The sequence below is a fragment of the Haemaphysalis longicornis genome, unplaced genomic scaffold (genome assembly GCF_048455015.1).
Source record: "Haemaphysalis longicornis isolate Haplotype H1 unplaced genomic scaffold, Haemaphysalis longicornis Haplotype H1 scaffold_3, whole genome shotgun sequence".
NCBI lineage: Eukaryota > Metazoa > Arthropoda > Arachnida > Ixodida > Ixodidae > Haemaphysalis > Haemaphysalis longicornis.
Window position 1 is genome coordinate 163,047,108 of NW_027526335.1, and position 19,792 is coordinate 163,066,899.

Consider the following 19,792-nt stretch of genomic DNA (forward strand, 5'->3'; position numbering starts at 1 on the left):
CACATCACTCGCTTTCGCATAATCTGGAGAAGATTAGATAATAGAAAAATCCCTACTATACCATACATTCACACGCTTTCGCATATTCTGAAGAAGATTAAAAAACGCGCTAACGTCAACGTCCTATTCTCCGCTCCTAAGAAGCTATCCAAGCTTTGCAACAAAGTTAATGGGTGCCACGTCAAGTCTGATACGTGTAGCACCAAACATCGCACGCCATTCGTGGCCTGCTTGGATGGCGTCGTTTATTCAATACCGCTGAACAAGTGCAAGAAAAAGTATATCGAACAGGCAGGAAGATGTTTTAAAGACAGATTGCGCGAGCCTCGCATAATGTGGAAAAGGGAGATAAAGGACATGTAGGCGCACATTGTAAAGATTGTGGTTGTTATCCTGACCTCAGAAAATGCTCCATAATTTATAATGGTAACAATCAAATGACGCGGGAGATCGATCAAACGTACGAGATATATTATAACAAAGACACGTGTCAGCTACCCTTCGGTGCTCTTAACCGACAAAGAAATTGCCTTTTTATCTGCTGACAGCACGTAAGCTGAGGGACGGCTTGAAATGTCATGTGTTTCTTTCTCCTCCCCTCTTTCTCTCATTTGTTGCAACTGAATTCTGTATTTAAGTAATTTTGTGCAATAAACACCTGTTATTAGACTGCGCTGTGTCCCGTCTACGCCTCGTGCTCGTCCCATTGCGCTGAGAATAATTTTTGCGTTTTTTCCAGGCTATGGGCCCTTTAGGGTCTTCAAGCATTCCGAAAATAGTACGGCAAGCTTTTCCAGTACAATATCTCCTCCGTCCTTCAAAAGATCCACGGTTATGCCGTCGTCACCTGCAGCTTTCTTTGTTTTTATGCCTTTGAGAGCATTTCCAACTTCCTTTGTACTTACTAGTGGGCATCACAAGTTGAGCCTGCACTCTCAGTAGTTTCCCTTGGTCTAATGTCGCTAGCATACAGCCTGGTATAGAATCGTTCTGTTATCTTTATTATATCGTGTAAGTTGTGCGTAATGTTACCCTGCTCGTATCTGAGTTCGTACATCTTGTCTTTTCCGATGGCTAGCTTTCCCTTAGTTTCTTACAGCTTCCCCCAATTTCCAGGGTTTCCTCGATTACTGCATGTCGCGGAAGAGGCGGCAATCGCACTGGGATTAGCCCAAACGTCCACCCTGAAATTGTATTCTCTGATTCGAAAGCGGCCGTACAAAACTTTCCCAAAGGGCTCATTTCCGCCCCGGCACACAAAATATTATGTCTAAATTCGCCATCCGACATAGTCGAACTCCAATGGTTCCTGGCTCACACGGGCATTGGAGGGATAGAGACGGCCCACACGGCAGCCCGAGCACTTGTTACCCGGGCGAACGATGTGGAGTCTTCCCTCCACGGAGCCAGATCGACAAGAGACAGTCTACTCACATTCAGAGAGGTACAGCATTCCCGTCTATCCTGCCGCAAGCTTCCCCCCCCCCCCCTCACTCAACCCTCACTCTGGAGAAGGAACGCCTCTTGTGTCTACTCTAAGCGGAATCTTTACCCTGCAGAGCCGTCCTTCAGCATTCTACCCATACCCACTCTGCCCCCGCTGCGGTGAAAGGGCCACGGTCCAACACCAAATGTGGGCTTGTGCAGAGGACCCATTCCCTCCAATTAATTCCCCTGACCAGTTGATGGAGGCGTTGGGCCGCTCGGACCTCCAATTCCACAAGGAGCTCGTGACTCGAGTGGCTGAAGTCGTCGCGACCCTCCGGGTCGCGCCCAACGCACCCTAATCCTTTATGTGAAAAAAAAAGTAGTTTCTTTCTCTCCCTCTCTCTCAATCACTGCCATGGTATATTCACAAATCTCGTTTGTTTTACTTCTCGTAATCAGTTTCGACAAATCGGATAATTCAATCTGCTCCACCGTACTTGACGCTTTCAGGTTTTTACGTTTGGCAATTAGTTCCTTCGTTTTCCTAGTTAGATTTACAGTTTGTTCCCTGCACCTTACTTGTCCCACAGCAGCTGCTGATCCACTGAGTGCCGACGTCATTTACCCTGTCTACTTTTACCTAGTTCTGCTCGTTCAGAAGCGGTAATTTGTTTTCAAGAGTTATTTTAAGCTCCTGCGATGTGGCTCTGACTGACCATGCGGGGCTTCTTAGTTTTCACGGGTTTCCTTCTTTCTCTGCTGGGAATCAGCCTCAGCTTGCATCTAACCATCCCATGATCGCAGCTCCGAATCTTACTTAGCACCTCTACGTCTTGCACGATACCCGGGTTGTCACTTAGAATGAAGTCGATTTCGTTTTTGGTTGTAGCATCGGGACTTTTCCATGTGCATTTCCTGCTCTTTTTTTGTAGAAGAATGTGTTCATAGACCTCAACTTATTTTTCTCTGCAAATCCAACCAGTGTATCTCCTCGACCGTTGCGTTACTGTATACCCTTCCCCTAAGGGGTCCTTACAGCCTGCGAGCTGCTTGACAAAAAGTGTAGAAGATGAATTAGAGCTAACTTTAACACATGAATACCACCAATACAAGGCAGCGTGCTGACCTACAAAGTCTTTTACTTGAAAAGTGGGGTAGCATTCTCCTTGTCGCTTTTACACTTAATGTACATCATTGAAGCTTAGTGAAAATTTCGGAAATCCACGAGCGGATGTCCGCCATGCGTCCGCAAATGCACGTCCGAACATGGACGTGCAGTGGACGCGCAATGGCCGCCCAACCTTGGAATTGTGGGTTCTCGAAAGTTGTTCTTGCTTATACATTCGTTCAAGTTTTGAATTAATGTTTTTGACATACTGTCGAGTTGTTTCAATCCGCGCAGCACGCAACCATACAGCCAGTGGGCCCGCTCTGCTTTTCATTTGCCGACAGTGTTTTCGGGGTGTTTCGTTCCCCGTCACTGAGCATGACACATTTGCCACTCTAGACCTCAGTACATGGCTTGCCTTGATCTCGTCCAAGAGGTGCTTGTCCGCTACCGGGCAGCTGGCCATGATTTTCGTCGCGCTTGCCACACCTTCGGGATGAAAAGATAAAAAAACCCAATGGGGCAGTCGTTTCAGTCAACTCTAATACTTAAAAGGTGTCCTTGATGAAAACAGAGACTCCCTGCTAAAACACACGAAAACAAGATATTGTTTACAACGAGTTGAAACTACAGGTTTTTCCGCTCAATTTATTCCAAACGCCATGTAATTTAATCCAGCTGCCAACCAATTTCCTAATCCTGTCGCCAACAAAACTAATCCAGCTGTCAGAAGCTTGTTCAGAAGTTTTTAGGGCCAAATTAGGCGCAGCTTTGCGGACTTTGTTGCGCGTGTTGTGGTGAAAATGTGGGTGTTCGTTGACCTATTATGTGCAAAATATTTTGAGCACAGAGATTAATGGACATTTACTAGCACGCGCATACCAATTGAGAGAGCGGTGTTTTCTGATCCGTTGGTGCCGCGTGCTGTGAGATGACCGTCTGCGAGAGCGCCGTCGATAACTAACGTCAGAAGTATCGCCTGCTCCTCGCTTTACAATGCTTTCAGAATTAAGTTATCTTGATAAAAATACACTACTTAAATGCTCTTTGCATTCTGATTTTCAATCAATAAATGATTTTCTGCAGCGTTAAGTATTATTTCCAAATTATAATACCGTCTCTTCCGTCAGAAATATCGCCTGCTCGCGTCAGAAGTATCGTCCGCTCACGTAACAATACCCTGTTATCTTGATAAAAATACACTACTTAAATGCTCTTTGCATTCTGATTTTCAATCAATAAATGATTTTCTGCAGCGTTAAGTATTATTTCCAAATTATAATACCGTCTCTTCCGTCAGAAATATCGCCTGCTCGCGTCAGAAGTATCGTCCGCTCACGTAACAATACCCTGGCAAGGCTTCTGGCGCAACAATCCGCGAGCAGACGGTACTTCTGCCGTTCTCGCAGACGATCAGCACACGGCATAGAGTTTCATACTATTAGTATGAAACTCTATGGCACACGGCACCAACGGATCAGAAAAGACCGCTCTCTTGGCCTGCGCGTATTGGTAAACAACCAGCAAATAAGATATTTTGCACATATTAGATCAAGAAACAGTCGCATTTTTACCCCACCACGCTCAACAAAGTCCACAAAGCTGCGCCTAATATTGCACAAAACAGTCCTGAACAACCTTCTGACAGCTGGAGTAATTTGGCTGGTGATCGGATTAAATTGGTCGGCACTTGGATTAAATTCGCAGGATTTAGATGGAGCTTGGATTAAATTGGCTGACGCCAAGATTAAACTGTATGGCGATTACATAAAATTGAGCGGGAAAACCTGTAGTTGGTCACTAGATGTATCGCAGTTTGAGCGCCTACAATCGACCGCACCACAGACATGCACCTGCTACCTCTGCTATCAGCGGTGGTCTTTCCCGCATAGCGCCGGTGATGTGCGGGTACTTATTAAGGGGAAGGTACATACTCCATCCTCGTGCTCCTCTTTTAGCATCCTCACCAGTCTTGGCAGTAACTACAGGTTTTCCCACTCAATTGAATCCAATTGCCATACAATTTAATCCATGCGCCAGTCAATTAATCCAAGTGCCATCTAATTTAATCCTTATATTTCAGTCAAATGACATTCCATTTGAATACCTTCAAAACGCTCGTAATTTTAAACACCCGTACCCTCATTATACCAACGCTGAAACACTTGTGGCTGAGGCTCACACGGGATAAAAGTTGCCCCCACAAAATATTTAGGTAGAACAGTGAATAATGCCAGAAACACTATACGTGGCTACTACAGTGGTCTCCACCCCAAGATCGTCAATTCTCCCACAAAAACGCACACAGGAGTGTTTTAACACACATATTTTACACAAATTTGCAGCTTCCCCCAACAATATTAATAATGCTCAAATAAATCGTTAAAACAGCATGATTAAATTATTTCTAATCATGGAACTTGAACAAACCCTCATCTTCGTTTTTTTGTACGATTGCAGTTGCCCCACTGTGGAGAGTCCCTGTGGCCAAGCCATGAACGGCCATATCAACGCATTGAACATTAAGATTCAGGAAACAACGTGCATACAATAAAACTTTTTTCAAGCTGATTGCAAAATCATGCTGATATTTCTCAGCCTATTCCCAAGGCCTTCAGCACCGTGATCCCTATGATGTGAAAGTTCCATTCTATTCAGAAAAGCTTACAAAATCAAACATGGTCGAGACACGGTTTCATTTGTACCTTTTATTGGGGACGAGTGTCGTTACAGTGCTACACTGGCTCAGTGTACACGAAATCTGCTCACGTAATAAATATCCACGACATGCAGCAGTGCAAAGTTTTAACATCAACAACATTCAAACCCTGATTCTCAGTAAAACCTGTGGGAGCTGCAACGGTGTTTTCCAGTGCTACCAACCTGCTATGCAGTATTAGGTTTCTGTCAGGCATCGGAAACTACTTGACAAGTAGTATATATACAGAAAAGCAGCAACAAGCCTGTAATGCTTTTGAAAAGACAGGGTAACCCCTTCAGCGACAGCCAGCTGTAATTTAGGTGTTGGGCAGAGTGGATCAAGCAACACCACAAGAAACTTCAACCCCCATTAAGGCAATCATTGCCACGAGGCTTCCTTGAGGAAGATTTTAACACATTAGCTTCCAGTGTCAAATAGCTTAGCTTATGAAACGACAATCAATCAGTCACAAGAAGAGGCGCTACAGCACTTTACTCAGTAAAGCACGAACTAGAACTTTAACATTGATCGATTCACTGGCAATGACATCCCCCTGCTATCCCCCTCTCAGAGGTTCTACATTCATCTTTGGCAACTGTTAATCTCACACCACAAGCTTAGGACGGCTAAGCAGTGAAATAGCCGAGCTTTGTTGAGAAGACAATCAGATTAAGGAATTTCCAGCCACTGGGATTCTTCACCCTGCAAAAGACACTGCAGACATATGATGTAGTACAGTGATGGGTCCTGCAGGTGAACAGAAAATACTGCACAACCAGCACTCAATGATTCCTGAAAACGCGAGTATCCAACTTCCAACTCTCGGACTTGCTTTTTAAATTGAGAAACTATCCTGTATGATACACGGGTCATTAAATTATCCCTAAAGAACGGCTTCTTGTGGTCATTTAAACGCTTTAAAGATAGAAAATTTGGCTGCAACTTGCACAATGTGTACTCACTATATTTTGACACTGTACAGATACAAAGCTTAAAGTCTTTCCTGCCAATTGAAATTATAAGGACCGGAAGGAATTTCTGGATGTATATTTCACGCAAAGATGCTGTGCTGCTGACCTTACATGCATACACTCAGCCAGGTCTAGTGACAAGCAAGCTATGTACACACTGAAAGTGATGTGATTTCCCAAAACCGCTTTCATCTGTACATTGGTACAGGCTGACACGTCACTACAACCTAAAACATAGCTCGTGATTGTGGTCTTACAAGCTTGCAATAGATGTGCTGAATGGAGTAGTTTGCTGGGAAAGACGACAACAGACGCAGCGAATGGCCCCCTGTGCAAACCAGGGTTCAGTGCTCAACAGGGCTACCCACACTTCTAACTTACACGCTTCATCTCTATGTCATTGCCTTAAACATGCGCTAACAGTAGGTCTTCCTAGGCATTAAACAATGCAAACAGTAGCTTAATTCATTCGACAATACTCAGTACTGAAGTCAGAATGCTTAACAGGGATGCTTTCGTACTGCATGACGTATAGCTCTCACGAATTTTTTTTTTTCATTAAGGAAGAACAGCTGGAACTAGTTCTATTAACCTTGTTACAGGCTGTATATGAGGCAAAATATTTATTTGGATGACATCTCACTCACATTAAGTATTTATCAAACGTGGCTTCATGAACGAAGCCTTTGATCAGTGCCGTGTATCAGTTTCTTAGGGTCCACGGCTTAGTGTGAACTTTGGCACAGCCACCATATAAATGCAATCATGAAATCTAAGCAATTTTTAGACCCATTGCCAACATTTGCAAGAGTCACTTGTCACATACTCATTTGGCCAGGCCAGGCAGCATTTTTGACAGCAGCAAACCCTGTAAGTCATTCGCAGTCTCTTTTTTCCCATTTTCTTCTATTATCGGTATCCTCCTAACACTGACAAACCTGTAGTGCGCAATGAAGGGACAGAAATACATAAGCGGACACTGAGAAGTGCTCTACAAGTTGCCCACCAGCGACAGCTGACTTCGAAACACGGGTGGTCCTCAATGTGAAGAGCGGAGAATGCTGAAAGTGCCCGAATGTATTTGGAAAAGTAGCTACAAAAGACATACAGCTTGCAGATACTTTCAACGGGACGGTGTAAACAAACCAATTAAAGGCAATTTCATGACACACAGTGGCAACCATCAATATTTCAGCAGGAAACACATTAGAGCTGCAGTGAAAGAGTAACGGATTGCACGCCTATACCTCCTGTTGCCGAATGGTCAGCAAAAAATCTTGGGCCCTACCAGACCTAGCCTTTTATATTTAAACCTTTGCAATAAATATGAGGTAGAGGGCAAAATTTTTTTTCTTACTGCAGAATTACACATACCACAACAATTTAAGGAACACCTGATGAGCCAATCATGACGAAAAAATGAATACCTGATATGAAAGCAGTACCAACTGGCCTGTTTCGAGGACAAGCACGTATATTTATGAGCTTCAAATATTCTAGCACCAAATCAACAAAGAAATGACAATCAACATCATTCACTGAGTTTAGGCAAGCATATAGTCATCAGTAGGACTTGAAACATGAGGCAGTTGCCTATAAATGCCCATGAACACCTAAATTTGACACTCCGGTGCTTGCCTGTGTTTGGACCTCTCTTAGAACACACTGAACATTTTCGACTGATTTGTGCCGTCACTGGCTCTCGAGATATTCAATGCTCCCGCTTAGTAGAACAATGTACATTTTCTCTCCAGGGTACACCCTTTTAAACTTCGCTGTTTTTCTCATTCTTGAAAAAAGCGGGACATGATTTTGTCAGTCTGTAAATGATGCTAAAAAGAAGACCCTCTAGGGAAGCAGAAGCACAATTGCTAGCTAGAAATTATGATCCAAACAAATGATTAAGACACCATAAAGTGAGCCAATCAGAGGTGCCATGCACACTAGACATGACAGACTTGATTGATTTATTGTAGGGTTTAACGTGCTCACGCAACACAGGCGATGAGGCGCGCCTCAGTGAAGGGCACCAAGATTAATTTTGGCCACCTGGGGATCTTTAACATGCACCGAAATCTCGTACACACGGGCGTTTTTGCTTCCATCAGAAAAACGGACGCCACGACTGGGAATCGAACTCGTATGACATAGACTTCCTAGCGGTCTAAGTTTGGTGGAAAAACTAAAGGATTCCAGTTTGGCTATGCATTCCCCTTTGCAAAGCATGTGAAGTGTCGGTATCCAATGATGAACAATGTCACATTGTTTAACATGTTGCAACAAACAAGTGTATTTAAAGCATGGGACGCCACAAAGCAGCAACAACAAGGATGCTCATGATGGATGTTTAAACCAGGTGTTCAATGATGAAAGTACGTAATTCTCAAAGAGGCTCCGCAAGGCATCTTTGACGGCAGATATGATACTGTTGCAGGAGGTTGCAAGCAGCACCGAATACATAAACAAACATTTGTCACAACAAATCACCACTCCGCGAAGGCGTAAGAAAGAAAAGGACCCACACGCTCAGAAAGAGCCGGAATCAGAAAAGTTGGCAAAGTTATGTTTCGCTGTCTCCCGACAAAACCATGGCAGCAGGGCAGGCAATATGGCCAACCTAGACTTTAGAACAAAAACCAATCGTGAACACAAACATTCGTAAGAGCGTAAACCACCAAACTAAAAGTAATTTTTAGCTTTGTCTTAAGAGCTTTTCAAAAAAACGTTCAATTTTATACATCAGAGTGCTTCATAAAGCTGCACTGCATCGCCAAATGCACCCACCCATGTTTTTGGCAAGTAGATTGTTAATGTCTTGCACAAAAAAAAAAAATCTTTGCCAAAAGAAGTTTTGCTTCACCACATCACTGTCCTCTAACTAGATGTGAAACATAGGTGAATGTGGCTGTATGCTGCTCTGGGAACCATGAGATGCTGAAATGTGCTTTAGGAGAAGTGACATACAATGAACAACGCATGCATAGACAAAAACTGGGGATACGTCAACACAACTCTTTCATACCATAATGCAAGCATGACAAAGTTGTAAAAAATTTGAATTTCAATATATGAATTACTAATGGCAATTAAAATGCCCAAAGGGTACTTCAGAGATCGGAAAAAAAGGGGTTAATGCTGCTAAGATATTGTTACGAACTTCACAAAAAAAGAAATCTTGTGCTTTAATATTAAACGTGTTATGTCGAGAGGATATGGCCACATTTGAAGAAGACATCAGCCCCTAAGAATTCCCACTTTCAACAGACAGGTTTCATGTGGCACAGAAAAGTGTCTCAAAGTGCAGTGCTTGCAAAGAGCAAAATTTTCGAACCTAAGATGAGAGTGATTGTGGCTTCTAGGAGGTTACAATGGACACTGCTAATGTGGCCAATTTGTGGACTATTATTTTGTACTCTGCAATATCACAAGGTGGACTTACATTGACTTTACTATTATTATTGGCTCAGTTTGTTCCTAATAAAAAATGGCATTACTAAGAATGTATACCTCTGGATTACAGGTATTCATTTTCTAGTTTCTGAGCATAAATGTCCATCGCAAGTTTTACTAAATGTCTCCTAGGCCCAAGTCATAAGTCAAGAACAGGCAAGGAACTGAATACACAAGAGAAATTTAAATTATTGACAATTATTGGCAGCAAGTAGTGGCTAACAGCAAAAATGACGCCAAGAATTTGGACTGCATCAATTTAACAACAACCTGTTTCATTCATTCGAGAATAATGCTTCACATTAGGAAGAGAGAGCACCAAAAAGGAGGAGTTGCTTACAAACCACGCCTATTTTGGCTACTGTTACACAGTATGCCTATTCTGAGTGATTACCATTCTACCTTTAATGTAGGAAGAAATCTGACCATTAACTAGTTCGCAAATCTCAATAATGGGGGCTAGTGTGGCTGAGGCATTCCCTCAGCCAGCTTATCAACCTGCAACCTGGAGCTAGTGATGCTTTCGCACTCGCACAATGAAAACCACCCTTTCAGCCACACGCTACACCAGTTAACATTTGTTCTTTTCACCCTCATTTCTACCACTATAACCATCAAAAGGGAAAATCTTGCCCGAATGAACACGCTTGCGTGTAACTGTGTGAAAGAGACTCTTTAAGGCGAGAAAACAACACAATCCACACAACGAGGGGTCAACCGGCATTCCTTGGCCAATCACCTGTCCGAAATTTCTCCTTCAGCTCAGATAAACGAATCGTGCATTTTCACAACGATGAAACTAGAGCGCGAGGTGCCCGAATGCTGCGCACAGACACACAACGAACACAACGATTGCCCGGCTTGGCTGTTGTCTCGACGACCGGCTTTCTCCGCCACTTCCACAGTGACGTATCTTCCTCTTCTATTAACTCAGATGAGCGCCTCGGGTTGGACCTTGAGGAGCGTGTCGGCGTACTGCAGCTCGCAGCTATTCTCGTACTCGCACATGTCCAACGCCACCGCGCAGCTTTCACGCACCAAGGGCTCCTCGTCGCCTTCGAAGCGGCGCAGCAGCTCGAAGCAGTCGCCCGTCGCGATCGAGCCCAGGGCCTCGGCGCACTCGTGACGAACCATGCCGCACTCCTCGACGTCGGCGAGAACCTCGCCGAGACGCTCGACGGCCGCCTCGTGCCGCGCCTGACCCAACACGTACGCCACTTCGTGCCGGAACAGGGCGCTGCTCGGGCAGCGCAGACCCTCGGTCAGCGCGCGAATGGCCGGCTCGCTTCCTTCGTTGCGAAGAGAGAACATCGCACGATAGCGCTCGAAGAGCGGCGCGGACTTGTCCATGAGGATGCGCGCCTGCTCTTCGACGTTGTCCCGATCTTCGAGCAGCGGCGGCGCCGGGTCGACTGAGCTGTACGGGCTGTCGGCGAAGTGCTCGAGCCGGCTCTCGGCGCTGGCCAGCCACGCGATACGCGCCAGCGCCAATTGACACGTTTCGGCGACGACGGCCGTCTTGTCGGTGGAGTACTGACGCAGAACTTCGACGCTCTCCGGCTCGGCGATGGCGCCCAGCGCCTCGGCGGCCTCGTGTCGCACGATCGCTTCCTCCTGGTCGTCCTTCAGGAGCTTCACGAGCGTCGGGATGGCCCGCGGGTCGCGCATCTGGCCGAGGCAGTAGGCGCACTCGTGCTTGAGCAGCGCCGACGGGTCCGTGAAGCAGCTGGCGATGCACTCGATGGCACACTCGCCGCCCAGGTTGCGCAGCGTGAACAGCGCTCGGAAGCGCTCCTTCAGCGGTCGGTTTCGGTCGTTGAGGACCTTGCCGACGGCCCGTATGGCCGCGTCTTCCACGTGCTTCATGCCTGCTGCGGGGTTTCCTCGGCTTCTCGTTTACGACACGACGTCGGCGTGCGGACGAGCAGATGTGCGTGAATCACCGCGGAAACCAAGATGGCGGCGCGCGTCCCGTTGTGCTGTCGCTGGCGATGGGTGGTGCGCGGATGCTTGCAGCACCGGCTCTAGTTTGATGCGCGCGCGTTTTGAACTGGCTACGTCGATAGAACGTACGCTCAGAGACAAAAAAAGTAATAGCCTGAACAACAAGCATAAGGGAAGCAAAGAGGTTCTGTACTGAGTGGCACATTAACAACGTGAGGCCAGGAAATGTACCGAAAGAGCCAATAAAGTTCGCCAGGTCCCAACAGTAAGTATTGAAAAACAAGGTCCGAAGACATTTCAAAATCCTACACGAGATGACGGAATAACGGTAAATCAGCTAATGGTAGAGGATTTATTGTGCCAATTAGGCTTAAAAAATTATTATAATAATGACTGAAGAATTGGAAAGTGCCACTATACTGAAAAGACGACCTAATTTGTATTCACAAAAAAAGCTATACTTACAGGCTCGATTTCGGAAGCACTACTTCACAATGGATCCCGTTTATTTCATCAGTCAGGTAACCGAAAAATCTGTGGTGTATAATAAATCCCCCCCCCCTCCAACGTGGAACTTATAGATTACGAAAAACCTTTGGATTCTGTAGGCATTAGTCGAAACATTGAGAGGCCAGGAAATGGAAGAGACTTACATCCAGCTCTTGAAAAACATATACAAGGACAATCCTTCGCTTAGAAGAAAGAAAAGGCACATTGACAATATTAAGGAGAAATCTTCTATCCAAAATTTTTTGCAGCCTGTCTGGAGGGCGTATTTAGCGAGCTGGATTGGGAGTGCGAGTACGGGATGCGAGAAAATTGAAAATATTAGAGGCACTAGAGATATACGGAATCGGATGACTTTGCGGGCCTAGAGAACACCTGTCAAATGTCCTTCGAAAACTGTCATTAAAAATCCCTGTTGCATGATTAAAGCTGATTATAAAACGTTTAGCTTCGGTTATTAAATGTTTGAAATGTGTTTGAATATAAATACCTTAGACAGTCTGTCAGTACAGATGCTAAGTGCGCAAAGAAAATCAGGCGTAGACTTACACAGATCTAGAGAGCACTCGGTAAACACTGTGGAGTAATGAATAGTAGGCTTTCTCTGCCACTAAAAAGGAAAGTATGCAACGAATGCGTGCTACCAGTCATTACATATGGCGCAGAAACTTGGGGAGGTACTAAGAACCTTGAAGGAAAACTTAGGTCAGCTCAACCACAAATGGAAAGAAGAATGATATGCTAGTAGTAACACTCAGACATAGAAAACAAACGTCTTGAATTATAGGGAGCAAAACTCCGGTGGGCGATATCTTGGCTCAGTTTAGCTCAGCAGAGAGCTTTGGCTTCCTTAATAAGCAAAATGCATGTAAAGGCAGTTTTCAAAGTCACGAGCCCCACTCCTGATGCTTAAAGTCAGGCTGCGCGTTAACGTTGTATTTCTTTCCATCGATACATAGCTGGGAAGGATATAAGGTCAAAACTTTATTGCACGTTTTTCTCGTTTCCCGTATATACTCGAATCTCATTCATTTAACCTCCGTTAATTCAATTTCATCCTTGTTTTAGTTGGCTAAACATGGGTATTTCGACTGCGAATGATCCCATTTTCAGGCTTAAGATATCTGCCAAATTTTACAAGTCCACTCTAGTTGCACTGAAAAAGGTCGCCTGTACATGGGACTGTCCATATGTAGTTGAGCGGTGTTTGAGACGACCAGAAACAAATTTTGTTCCGCGTGGCAGAATCCTTGCTTCAACTTGGAGTTCCTCTGTCTAGAACGACTCTGATAGAAGGGATGTAGCGATCGATTTGCATACAGCGATGTGCCGCTGTGTCTTGCACATGTCTTATCTCATAGAAAGGAGAAGGAGCGGTTGTTGAGGCGCGATACCACTTCACAACGATATCAGCGTTTGAGGAGAGACCTTTTTGCTCCGCGCCTTCTGTCCGCTTTTGCACGCACCCGGATGCGCTCATTGAGTACACTGCATATATCGTCTATCTTATCTAGACAGAAAACAGATTTTTTTAAAGTGGGTTAGCCGTTTTCAGGCCACGGATTCTGTGTCATCGGTAGCGTTTCACTGCCGATAGCTTCAGTTAGTTAACAAAAGCCCTGACCTCAATAACCAGATTGATCTCATCGTAGTCTCTGTGCGCCAGACTACAGCGTACAAAAAAAAAAAAAACTCAAATAGGCAAGAAAGGAACGTACGCAGCGCTGACTTCCAACTTAATGTTTAATAACACGGAAATTCTGGTGTAAGGTATCACAATATAAGAAACAGATAAACTACAGAAAAAGAACACATAAAAACGTAGTAAACTCATGCCTTGTGTAGCAGTGTCTCTACGCCTAGCTTTTGGCCTGGGTTTTCGGCGTGGTCCCCTCAAGAAACAGATGGACACCTAAACCACCGAGCGCCTTCCAAAAATGTTATCTGATGCAAACCGCGAAGTCACCGCTTATCCCCAGTTTAGAACTCACCCCCGTTTCGGTATGAAATTAGCTGTGGTCGTTGGTGCAGACGGAATTAATAGTTTTAAAGCCCCGGTACTTACTTGCCTGATCATTGAGGTTTTCATAACCGGAGCCAAATGGCCGGTATTACTGCGGCAACCTGGAGTCTAATTATTTCAGACAATCTGCACGCAGCTAAATTAATTTGGTTCCATCTCCGAGATATGATATCGAAATGGTCACCCGACCTGTTCATCGATCATTATGGCGTCTATCCAGATTATGTAAATAGGCCATACAGAAAGTCAACCAAGAACTTGCTCTTTTTTTTATTTTGTGTGACTGGTGCTGCTACAAGTAAGTGTAAAACCCCGTGGCTGCTTTCACGGAAGACATGCGATCGACTTATAGAAGCTGCGGTGATTAACGCTTCATATTCATCGATCATTTAATTTTCTTAAGCGTACTAGGGGGAACTCATTAGATTGCAAACGTTCAAACAAATCTCATTTAGGTCCCGTAAATTTAGTTGGCTTATTTGCGTTTTTATGCTCAAGCTTAATTTTGGCGCAACAAAGTTCACGACGTGCTGTTCTCTCTTTCGGCTCCCGAATTGCGTCACCCGGACTGCACAGGGCGTGTGCGTGCGGCATGTCTGTATATTTAACAAAACACCTATTTGTTAATTCTTCACACATGGTATTAATTCTCGGTGTTAGCAGGCTGGGGTTTTGAGTGGCGATGTTATTTCAAAATGCATTAAAAAACGTGTAATGAAATTTTCGCTCTTTCACTGTTCCATTCAGGCTCACTCAATACACAGTAAAGAAAGAATTAAAGATATCCGTAAACTAGTGATTATACAGGTGAGAAAGGCGATTTAAATATACTACACCGCTATTTTTCGCTCCAAAACTCCCGGCCTAAAAGCATTAGCAAAACGGGCACGCACCTGATTCAATGAATCCTTTAGCCATAGCTTGCGCGATGCGCCCAGCGCCAAGGAATCCGATTGACATTTTTTTTTTCTCGTGGTATACGAGCAGCTGAGACTAACTTCCTTCTGAGACACAGCGGAAGACGACGGTTTAGTCAGGCAGCCGTCAGATCAACTGGCGCAAACGAAGCGCGTGTTATCTGAAACTGAAACTGAGACTTTCTTCGACGACGGCAGCGCCAGGATTACACCTAGCGCTTGTTGCTATGGCAACCCACCATGGCGGACGCTACAAAGATGCGGGAAGTTGCGTATGAGTGCGCGAACGATACGGGACGGCCGAAGAAGAAACGCACAAGCTTGCCGATTGCCCGGCGACTATCGGTTTTCGTCGTCGGATAAACAAGGGAATCTAGTGTCGCGACCTACATGGTGACATCAGAGCGCTGTGTTGTTGTCGACCTATTTCTATGCCTTGTGCGTGGCTGAAACGTTGGGCGCAGCCACGTTGAGACGCGAATAGAGTTCTCGTACGTGTTATGGAAAAGAAGAAATGGGCATTTATTTGCAGCCTCTCGTCAGACTTACGTAATAACAGCTGATTTGGTATACATGGACTTAACTGGCGTCGATGGGGATTTTTCAGCGTTGCAGCAAGTCCAATCGATGGGAAAGTAATCTGTAGCGTAACCAGAAATGAAAAGAACGTCAACTGCCGAGCTGGTGGGAGGGAACGGGAATACGCTGTGTGCGTTTTAGAATACGTGTAGGAGTACTGCACCGGTCTTTCAGAACTAAAGATTTGCTATCCATGGACTGAGTGTAAGATTTAACGCGCCGACGCTGCCGACGCTACAGGCGCGTAACGTGCGCCGAAATCTGGGCGTTTTTGCTTTTCGCCTCCATCAGAAAAGCGGCCGCCGCGGCCGGAAACTTGCGTCAGGCGTCCTTAATTTGGTGTCACTTAACTGGGGTGAAATTTAAGGTACAGATAAAAGGAAAGCTTGAAATTCAAATCGTACCGTCTTATCTATTGTTTTATAAACAAGACAGATGAAGTAAGGCTGTAATTATTCTATTACACCATATAAACATATCCACTGCTGTAGGAACATTTTATGGAGTTACTGAACCGAAAACTGGAATATTTCAGTTAGCAGCCTTCAATCAATAGTGGCTGCCAGTTAATATTCCAGCCGCTATTAGGATTAATATACGAATTAATTGGTTGAAAGGGGGTACAGACAACAATATGAGCTGGCTTCGTGCTTATATCTTGTTGATCTTCTGGTTGTAATCGTTTTTAAAGCAACTCTCTAACTTGCAGGGGCTGTTTGTGTTCTGGCGTTTAAGTTCATATACTAAAGCGTTTGGGATAAAAAATTCCCTCTACAGGTGCGGCTGGACAAATTTCAGTCAGTGAAATAATAAAGTTTTCACTGACTGACTGTGAAGAAAGATAATTATTTTGTAGTTAGCACTTAATGCATGAAGTAAAACTTGCACAAACTATTTATGCTTAAATGTCAAGCGTATCCTTGCCCATAAAGACGACCCGAACTACCAAATCACCTGCTTTCATTCATAATTTTAATACCCTGTATCAGCTTTATGGAGTTTTTTTCACTGTACGTCAGAACAGAAAATAAAACTGCACTACTAAGTTACCATAAAAAAATCTACACAACTAAGATACATGCGCAAGACTGATGGATCAAGGCAGAAATTACAAGCAAAATTTATGGTGGAATTTTTTTTTCCAGGTCTTTTTCTCACAGCAGCTGGCGAGGCTGTAATTTAACAATTTTGCTCCATTGCTAATGGAAACGTTCCAAAGCCTCAGACAACCAATTGTCCTATGATTGTGGACGTCGATTGTCCACCATTGTCTTTGTGCTTTGCTTTTGGAGCAGTTCCTTTTTGTTTAGTTATCTTGTTGTTGGCACCACTGCTCCTGGTTCGGGCATTCGGACTTCGCAGCCCGAGATGACCTTGTAGCCACTATCACTCGTGACCTTGCTTGTGTTGTAGCCTTAAGTTGCTTGAGTGTTCCTTGTGCATACGGCGACCTTTGTCTCATCTTTCCTATCATGGGCGCCGCACAGAAGGTACTAATCTTATTTGCAATCTGCGGCTTCGTCTTCTCAGACATGTGGGGTGGCAACAGCAACCAGGAACTTCTGCAGCGGAAGTCTTCTGAGAGCAACATTTGTTGCACAGAAAGACGCAAACACCTGCAATAAATGTGTCCCACCTTTAAACGGGCCATCAAGTGAAGACAAAATATAACTATGCTCAATTTGACGCATGTTCAATTTGTGTTAGACATAATTTGCCTTAGACGTAACTCACTCAGCTCCATTTCAGTGACGAAAGACTTTTTTTTAACCACAATAAAAAAAGCTAGAATCATTGGAAAGCCTGGTGCACTACATGATATGGGCGGTGATGGAATAGGGGGAATAGTGAAAACCTAGATATTGTGTGTGTTAACCGCACTAGCATGAAAATGATACAAGTAAAGGGAATTAAAGGCACCATTGCAACCACACAGACGTCATGTGTGTTCTTTAATATCTCAATGATTTGTTTAAAATTGTGATAAAATTAGTATCATTGTTATCAGGACAAAGCAGTATTTTTAATGACCCAACCTCGTCTTTTGCCTTGATGGCCCCTTTAATATCTACCACAGGAGTACTGACCAATCACGCCAGAACTGTTATGAACTTTCCATTTATGAGGCCGTATGAAATTCGCCTTACAACTTGTGTGCTACTTACAGGTGCAAGTTATGTATTAGCACACCACATTTTATGGACCTTGCTTGGCCCTGCTTAGATAGGCAGGTCATGTTGGAGAGGCTTGGCGATCTTGGAAAGCTACCCAGGTGCATTCCGTATATTTGCGGAAGAAATTTGAAAAGGAAGAAAATCACTTGTAGGGAGGTGAAAGCGGGGACACTATTGTTGCTCAAATTTCATTTCACATGCGCACATAATGTTGAGGTGCACAGACTGCTCTGGGGCTGCCATAATCGCTCACTGCATAGTGCGATATTTGTACCGCAGATATACGTAGCTATTTCATAAAATGGCGTGGGCCCAGAAGCAAATATTATCAAAGCCTATCTCGTAGAGTAGCTCACAACCAGAGTTGTTGCAGTGCCTTTGGCATTTCGTTTACTTTCACTAGCATGACTATGCACCATCATGCTGTACAACTTTATTTCTGCCCATCTCTGTTGGATGTGCAGTGATGGACAAGCAGAATGCAAATACAAAAATACCTACTGGAGCACGTGAAAATGCCCTTGGAGATGAAATAGTGGCGTACCTTGGGTTTATTTTTGAAGGGTCATTACCGGACATTATCATTAATAATTGAGCCACTTCATAATCTGACAACTCAGAAAAGAAATGATTGGTTTGTTGTTGCTCATATTCTTGCGTTGGTGTTGCAATCTTCAATGACTGTATGCCTGCAAGAAACTAGGGCTGGTTTGTCAGAGTGCAAACCTGGACATTTGAAAACACTTTAGAAACAGTGGGATGTTTGTGTATTACAAGTATTACAAGTCTCGTTGTGTATTACAAGTAAACAAAGAGAGGATAAACCCTGGAAGTCGAATGTGCTACACTGTGAAAAAACATCGTTTCTGTTTTTAGATGCTTGGTGGCAGGCTTGACTGCTGCAAACTTACCTGCTCAACAAGATCGTACAAAAGCTGATGGCTGTTGGGTTCATCATGGGATATCTCTTTATAACCCAGGTGCTTAATCACTGAAACGTGACTTGTTTATGTGATGAGAGTGAGTTTGCTAAAAAAAAGAAAAACTACTGGAATGCAACCACGAAAAGATTTCCTTTGCTAAAGTGCGGCTATCAACACCGAGTTACCACTTACACAAAAATGAGTATCATGGGCAACCGTGTATCTTAATGCCTCTGCAAACATCAAAGCACGCAATTAGCATCCACATTAACATTAAAAGTTGAATAAAGCTTTTTCCCTTTTTCTTCAGAATTCCATTCAGGGGAGACTACATACCCCATCACCATTCATGATTCTGAAGCGAGCAATCTTTTTTTTTTGCCACCATTCCTGGGAGTGAGGGTCCAAATACAGCACATTAGTGAGCAACATAAAACAAATTTTAGAGCTTGGCCTTTTAAGAGCACCCATTCCTGTGGTTGAGTGTCAACATAAAAGAGCAAACAGAAGGCAGCTGAGAGGATGGCAAAAAGCGAAAACAGAGCACAGTGAAGGTGGAACGACGGCGATAGCTCTGCGTGCACACTGCATTCAGTTGAAGATGATGAAAGAGCAATGTAGATAAGAGGTGATGAAGGTAATACCCATCTACTACTTGAGATTGACTTACATGACAGTGACTTGAGATTAAGAACTTGAGATCAAGTACAGTACAACACCTGTATAAGAGAACACGTACCAAGGAGCGGTTTATCTCTTATAAGCAGGGAACCATATTTTCACTGACTGATCAACCCCGAGTTCAGTGTGGGCACCGTACTACTACAATAAGCTCAAAAGATCACTACAAAATGTTGCAAACAGTTTATTCTAATTTATGTTTTGCCCCCACAATTTATGAAATAATTGTGAATCTGCTTCATGACTAAATACACTGTTTTTTACACTGGCTTCTACAAGCTTTCTCTTCTTTCACTGTTTGTGGAAGATGAAACGTAGATGTCAAGTTCACAAGCCTGATGAAGAGTCACAGCGCAGAGCTTCTTCCGCTGTGTGCTCATCAGGCT

General features: G+C 44.1%; 2 protein-coding genes across 2 annotated transcripts in view; both read right to left on the reverse strand.

Annotated features, from left to right (window-relative positions):
• P5cr-2 (Pyrroline-5-carboxylate reductase-like 2) overlaps window positions 1-15,210 on the reverse strand; it is a 29,709-nt gene extending 14,499 nt beyond the window's left edge. The window contains exons 1-2 of the mRNA XM_077704411.1: window positions 15,026-15,210; window positions 2,955-3,025 (exon numbers count right to left, since the gene is read on the reverse strand). Coding sequence (XP_077560537.1) covers window positions 2,955-3,025; window positions 15,026-15,092 — 138 coding nt within the window. The 5' untranslated portion in view covers window positions 15,093-15,210. The remainder of the gene's footprint in view (window positions 1-2,954; window positions 3,026-15,025) is intronic.
• Nero (deoxyhypusine hydroxylase nero) lies at window positions 5,230-11,604 on the reverse strand. The gene has a single exon (XM_077704410.1). It carries the CDS (start codon window positions 11,522-11,524, stop codon window positions 10,589-10,591), a length of 936 nt encoding a protein of 311 aa, XP_077560536.1. The 5' UTR covers window positions 11,525-11,604; the 3' UTR covers window positions 5,230-10,588.
• Window positions 15,211-19,792: the final 4,582 nt, after the last annotated feature.

Excerpts from the sequence above, each read along its gene's own strand:
- Nero (XM_077704410.1), bottom strand. The coding sequence starts at position 11,524 with ATGAAGCACGTGGAAGACGCGGCCATACGGGCCGTCGGCAAGGTCCTC.